General features: G+C 59.0%; 1 protein-coding gene across 1 annotated transcript; it reads left to right on the top strand.

Annotated features, from left to right (window-relative positions):
• The first annotated feature begins 1,159 nt into the window (after positions 1-1,159).
• ACTG1 (actin gamma 1) lies at positions 1,160-4,007 on the top strand. The gene is made up of 5 exons (XM_027626408.1): positions 1,160-1,309; positions 1,658-2,026; positions 2,310-2,748; positions 2,860-3,041; positions 3,133-4,007. Exons 2-5 carry the CDS (start codon positions 1,664-1,666, stop codon positions 3,274-3,276), a joined length of 1,128 nt encoding a protein of 375 aa, XP_027482209.1. The 5' UTR covers positions 1,160-1,309; positions 1,658-1,663; the 3' UTR covers positions 3,277-4,007.
• The last annotated feature ends 2,760 nt before the right edge of the window (positions 4,008-6,767 follow it).

Raw genomic sequence — 6,767 nt, 5'->3', positions numbered from 1 at the left:
CGTTTCATTCTGAGCACTTCCAAAAGCTTACAAATCAGCCCAAAGAAATCATAGTCTTTGGTTCCTCTCTGGGCATAACCAAAACACTGGCGCCAGCAGGTGCGGCTAGGACCCTGCTCGCGAGGCCTGGTCTTCCAGCTCAGGCTCCTGGGGAGAAGGGGACGCCCTGGACCCGGGAGGACACACAGCCCCAGGGCAGCCGGGCGGGGCCGGCCTGTTGGCGACCCGGCGTCGGGCAGCAGCGGGACGGCCTGGTCCCCCTCCCACCCTGGCTCTCTCTAGTATCGTAAGCAGAGGGTGCCCACCAACTCTAGGGGAGAGCCGACCGTCCGCACAGTCAAAACGTCCTTTTCCTGCCTCAGTTTCCTTATAATGTGCACAGAAGCTTAAAACAAAACAAAGCCCTCCCCAGTGGATGGGGGGATGGCCCCAAACCCCGAGTAGAGCCCGCTCCTGGGGACAATCGGGCCTGCGGTTTGAGAGGCAGGAAGCGTCGGCGGCGGCCGGAACGAAGCCTCTGTCTCCGCACCGCCAGGGACCCCAGGCAGGGCGCCCCCTCCTCCGGCGGAGGGACCTGCGCGGTGGTTGGCCACGATGGGGGACAGGCGGCTCCCAGGCCTCATCACGGAGACGAGGTCACCACTCCTCGGGGCCGCGGGGCCCAGGGCGCCGCAAGGGCGACCGGCGGGGAGCCCCCGCCCGCCCCTCCCCCAGCCCGGCGTCGGCCTGCGCAGCCCACGCTCTCTGAGGAGCCTCGGGGTGCAGCTCGCAGGGGGCGCGCGGGGGCAAAGCCCCCCACCCGTGGGGCCGGGCGGCGGGGACACACCCCGGCTTGGGGCGCGGCCGAGCCCTGGGCCAGGCAGTTTCGGGGTGCAGCCGGGCCCTCCCCCACAGCATAGCAGTCCCGGGGCGGGGCTGGCCAGTCGGACCCGCAGTCCGGCCCGCGACCCCCGGGGAACACCCGCCCGCCCTGCCCGCGCGCGGGGTCCGCGCGGGGTCTCGCGCGCGGGGTCCGGAGCGCGCGGGGGCGGCGCGGGCGGGGCCGTTGGGGGCGGTGCGGGCGGGGGGCGGTGCCGGGCACGGGGCCCCACGTGTCCCGGCCGGGCGAGCCAATGGGCGCCCGGCGTTCGGAAAGATCGCCATATATGGACATGTTCTGGGGCCGCGCGCGCCGCCGGCCCGCGCGCGCGTCCCGCTTCGCTTAAATAGCGGCGGGGGAGGCCGCGCTCGGTCTCACTCGCCGCACCCGGCCCGCGCTCCGCGTTCTCCCGCAGCTCGTCCTTCGCGTCCACTGCCGCCGCCTCCACCGGTAAGAGCCCGGCCTGCGCGCCCCGGGCCCTGGTCCCCGCACCTGGCTCCGAGGTCCGCACCACGCCTCCTACCTGGGGGGCCCGACCACACGGTCCCGGATCGGCGGGGCCGGGCCTGGGTGGGGTGGACGGCCGGTGCACGGCGGGCGTTGTGGGGGGGGGGTGACTCGGGGCGGGGGGGGGGGGGGGGCCGGGGCGGGGCCGGGCCGCAGTGCGGAGAGTCCCGGTCGCGCCGCCGCCCGCGAGTGGGGGGCGCCCCGAGAAAGGCCCGGGCCCGGCTCGGGGGCGGCGGGGGGAGGCGGGCCCTCGGTGCCGGGGCTCGTCTGACCGGACGGGCCTTTACACAGACCGCAATGGAAGAGGAGATCGCCGCCCTCGTCATCGACAACGGCTCTGGCATGTGCAAGGCGGGCTTCGCTGGGGATGACGCTCCCCGGGCCGTGTTCCCGTCCATCGTCGGGCGACCCCGACACCAGGGCGTGATGGTGGGCATGGGCCAGAAGGACTCCTACGTGGGCGACGAGGCCCAGAGCAAGCGGGGCATCCTGACTCTCAAGTACCCCATCGAGCATGGCATCGTCACCAACTGGGACGACATGGAGAAGATCTGGCACCACACCTTTTACAACGAACTGCGAGTGGCCCCCGAGGAGCACCCCGTGCTGCTGACCGAGGCCCCCCTGAACCCCAAGGCCAACCGCGAGAAGATGACCCAGGTAAGCGCTGCCCCATGCGACCACTGCCCACCTGTTTTCGTTAAGCCATGTTCTGCTCAGCTTTATTTTCTGAAATTCAAGTATTTCTTTCGATATTTTCAGGGTTCTGTTCCTCTCCTGGCATTTCCTCCCTGAAGTCTCAAGGTTTCTTATTTGTGTTTCTGCCTGCAACCTTTTCTTTTCTCTACACATCACATTTGCGGCATGCCAGCATGCAGTGTGTGAGCATGGGGTGGCTCCGAGTCCCTGCCTTGGACTAAGGAGCCCGTTGCCTTTTCTCCAGATCATGTTCGAGACCTTCAACACACCGGCCATGTACGTGGCCATCCAGGCTGTGCTGTCCCTGTACGCCTCTGGCCGCACCACTGGTATTGTCATGGACTCTGGGGACGGGGTCACCCACACTGTGCCCATCTACGAGGGGTACGCCCTGCCCCACGCCATCCTGCGTCTGGACCTGGCTGGCCGGGACCTGACGGACTACCTCATGAAGATCCTCACGGAGCGTGGCTACAGCTTCACCACCACCGCCGAGCGGGAAATCGTGCGTGACATCAAGGAGAAGCTGTGCTACGTGGCCCTGGATTTCGAGCAGGAGATGGCCACGGCTGCGTCGTCGTCCTCCCTGGAGAAGAGCTATGAGCTGCCCGACGGGCAGGTGATCACCATCGGCAACGAGCGGTTCCGCTGCCCGGAGGCGCTCTTCCAGCCTTCCTTCCTGGGTAGGTGTGGGGCAGTGGGGTGCCAGGGGTCCCACTGGGGCGGGGGAGGGCGGTGCTGTTTGTGGCCTCCATAGGGGCGGGTGCCCTCTAACGGAGAGCTTTGCCTTTTAGGTATGGAGTCCTGTGGCATCCACGAGACCACCTTCAACTCCATCATGAAGTGTGACGTGGACATCCGGAAGGACCTCTACGCCAACACGGTGCTGTCTGGCGGGACCACCATGTACCCCGGCATCGCCGACAGGATGCAGAAGGAGATCACAGCCCTGGCGCCCAGCACGATGAAGATCAAGGTGAGTCCAGGGCAGCTGTGCGCTGGGGGCTCCGAGGCCTTACTGTGAAGACCACACCGCGAGCTAAGAGCCACGTTCTTGTTTTTTACAGATCATCGCTCCTCCTGAGCGCAAGTACTCCGTGTGGATCGGGGGCTCCATCCTGGCTTCACTGTCCACCTTCCAGCAGATGTGGATCAGCAAGCAGGAGTATGACGAGTCAGGTCCCTCCATCGTCCACCGCAAATGCTTCTAAATGGACTGCGAGCAGATGCGTAGCATTTGCTGCATGAGTGAATTCCGGAGTATAAGTTTGCCCTGGCAAATGTATACACCTCATGCTAGCCTCATGAAACTGGAATAAGCCTTTGAAAAGAAATTTGTCCTTGAAGCTTGTATCTGATATCAGCACTGGATTGTAGAACTTGTTGCTGATCTTGACCTTGTATCCAAGTTAACTGTTCCCTTGGTATATGTTTAATACCCTGTACATATCTTTGATTTAAACCCTTAGCACATGCGGCTCGGTCAGTTCGTGGCTGAGGTTGAGAACACGTTGATGGAAGAGAAATCCATTGATTGGAGAATCTGCAAGACCATGAGGTTCTTGATCTGTGCAGGGTATTAATGTCTAAGAGCTGCCTATTCCAGGATTTCTCTAGAGGCTGGCAAGAGTCCTGAACGAGTTGTCATTTCTGTCTTGCCGGTCTAACAGGGTTGGGAAGGTCCGAGCCTTAGGACCCACTTTTCCTTTCTTACCCGATGTTTTCCTGCCAGAACACCGTGGGTTGTTAATTGCCTTGAGTTGGAAAACGGTTTGCATTTACAACTGTAAATTTATTCATCCTTTTAATTTATGTAAGGTTTTTGTACACAATTCTCAATTCTTTAAGAGATGACAACAAATTTTGGTTTTCTACTGTCATGTGAGAACATTAGGCCCCAGCAACGCGTCATTGTGTGAGGAAATAAAAGTGCTGCAGTAAAGTGCGGTGGCTTCTGTTTGCGGGAGTGGAGGGGTGGGGCTTGGTGATAGAACTCCCTGGCTGAACTTGGGGGACAGTGTGGATTCTTCAGGATGAGAAGTGATTCTATTTTAAGAACCAGGTCTGGTGAACAGCCGGCACAGTTTGAGAACTGGGGGGCCCCTCCCATGGAGGAAGGTTTGTGGACAGGGACTCCTGTGCCTCTGCCCCGCCCTGAGCTGAGACTACAAGCCAGGGGAGTTCTCCAGATGACGGTTTGGGTGCTTGGAAGGCTCTGCTGCCAAGAAAAGCGCTTGAAGCCATACAGGGGTGGGTTCCCTCCGCACGCAGGTGGTTGTGGGACTTTGGGGTTCCTTTTCTTCCACAAGCTCGGTGGAGTGGCCATGAAAATGAAAGTTAATGAAATCACTGGGTTCCTGAACCAAAGGACTGGTCGTCAGTGGTGTGAACTTGACCCACTTGCCCCTCAGAAACATCCCTGTTTGTGCCCCTGGCTCAGTCAAAGGTTCAGTGCTTCTAGTGGTGGACCTGAGTTAAGCAGCTTTTTGAAAATATTCAAGTTGCCTTGCAGGTTGGGTCAAGGAAATTTGTTTGGAGAGGGTGAACATCGTGAGTGGGGGGCAGAGGGCGAGAGAACCTTCAGCAGTGGAACCAACTCGGGACTTGATCTCACAACCCTGAGACCTGAGCTGAAATCCGAAACACGCTTAACCGACGGAGCCACCCAGATGCCTCAAGGAAGTAAGATTTCTTAACTTGATGAAAACATGGAGGGCTTTGGAAGGACTTCCTTTTGAAGTGGTTAGGTTCTACTGGCTGGTGGACCATTTTTGCCTTTGCTGCTGGGAAGCACGTTTCATCAGTGGGGAGGGCGGTGGTGCTTCATAGGTCCCATCTTGGTTGGAGAGGGGGCTCTGTTAGGCTTGGAGCCAGGGGACCCCGGAGCACATGACTGAAGGCTGTGGAGAGTCTCCCAGCAGAAAGTGGGCCCTCCCAAGCCCCGGACTTCGTCCTGCATTTCCTTCCTGGGACCACCCATGGGAACATAGCGACCGATCAAACTACTCTCTTACCCTGGGCTGCTTTCCACTTTCAGTTGGGTCGAGGTCTGGTCCGCAGTGCGCTGGATCCCAGCAGCAGAGGAGAGACGGCTCCATGTGTTGGGTAGGAGAGCAGGGGAGGGGAACACTTTGATTCTAGAGCCAGAAGAAAGGGGGCCACACTGTCTGCCCTACCCTGGCCCCACCCTTCTGGTGTTGGGGCAGGTGGGCCAGTCCCTTTACTGTCCCCACACAGGAGCGTGGTGGTTTCTCCCCATGGGTGTGAGGACGGAGTGCGGTCCCCCGACACCTGCGCCAGCAAACCACCTGTCAGCATTTCTCTCAGGAGCTCCAAGTCCATCAAGATGCGAAGCTTTGAGAAAGGAGATGGGGCTTGGGATGACTTTTGAAACAATCTGCTCAAACCAAAGCGAGACAAGGATAGTTTCTGCGAAGACCATCATGAACAAAGTCAACAGACTACTTGGGCTAAGTGGAGAACCAGGGATTTATCTCCAGACTATGCAAGGAGCTGCAAACCAAGAGACGGGAAAACAGGCAGACGAGTAGGAGAAAGCATACAAGTGAACAACTTCCAGAAGATGAAACCTCAGAGGCTAATGTCTTAAATACTGTCCAGCTTAATGAATGGAAGCTTCTAGAAGGGATGCCTCCTTGGAGAAGTGTCTTGTACACCCGGGGCCTCAGTGCACCCCTGCAAGGCTCCCCTTCCCCAGGGCTACCCTGGTGTCCTGACCATGAGGCAGAGGTGGACGCGCTCTGAGTGGAGCAAGAGGCTCGAGGGTGCCCAAGCTTCCTGCAGTGTGAGGAGCGTCCACACGCCTAGCGGGGGGTCAGTAACTGCTCCAACCTGGAGTCGGTGTCCCCAGGCAAGAGATGGACATTGTGTTTATTGGATGCAATTCCAAGTCCAAAGTCCTCTTTCATCTCCAATGGCCAGTGTTTTAGTAGAGGACAGAGACCATTTCAAAGATTCACACTGGAAAACCTGGTCTCTGGTGAGTGAGAGACTGGCCTCCAGGACGTTTTACGGTTAGAGACCCCAAACATCCAGCTCAGAGAGCTTCTGTCTGGAAGCACGTGAGCTGCTGCTGCTACACACGGAGCCCCCATGGCCTCCCACGGCTGTGCTGGCCTGCAGCCTCATCCCCCCGATTGGTGGCCAGCCACGTGTTCTTTCCTGCAGGGAAGCTTCCCCTCCCTTTCAGCTCCCTGTGGGGGCCCCTCCTAGGGGTGCCCTCCAAGGAGGCCTAATCATGGTGCATGATTCCCAAAGGTCCTCCTACATTTGCAGGAGGCTGCATCTCTCTGGAGAGTTACACCTCCCACCCCATTGATGGCGGGTTTGGCCAGGGGACATGTTTTAGACAATGAAATAGCTTGAGGAACCTTAGGAGCCAGTATAGAGTGGCCCTGCTCTCTTTCCCCTCTGCTCTGGGACCACGGTATTCCAGAGAGAGGCTTCTCCATCAGTCTGGAGGCTGGAGAGATGCCATCAGAGCCAACCTGGATGGACATACAGGGTGAGCAAGAAAGAAATCCTTATTGCTAGAAGTCAATGAGATTGTGGGGTTACTTGTTATGCAGCATAACCAAACCTCTCCTGCCTGATAAATAGCATCATAGTATATGTGAGTGGTACCCTCTGTACAGGAAATGAAGAGCCCAGAAATAAACCCTCATGTGTATGGTCAAGTGAT

The sequence above is a fragment of the Zalophus californianus genome, chromosome 16 (assembly GCF_009762305.2).
Source record: "Zalophus californianus isolate mZalCal1 chromosome 16, mZalCal1.pri.v2, whole genome shotgun sequence".
Classification (NCBI taxonomy): Eukaryota; Metazoa; Chordata; class Mammalia; order Carnivora; family Otariidae; genus Zalophus; species Zalophus californianus.
The sequence above is the reverse complement of the archived record's forward strand: the minus strand, read 5'-3'. Positions and strand labels throughout refer to the sequence as shown.

Bases quoted from the DNA above. Each gene is read 5' to 3' on its own strand.
- ACTG1 (XM_027626408.1), top strand. From the start codon at position 1,664: ATGGAAGAGGAGATCGCCGCCCTCGTCATCGACAACGGCTCTGGCATG. The intron at 2,027-2,309 runs GTAAGCGCTGCC...CCTTTTCTCCAG, and splicing joins ACCGCGAGAAGATGACCCAG to ATCATGTTCGAGACCTTCAA. The intron at 2,749-2,859 runs GTAGGTGTGGGG...TTTGCCTTTTAG, and splicing joins CTTCCAGCCTTCCTTCCTGG to GTATGGAGTCCTGTGGCATC.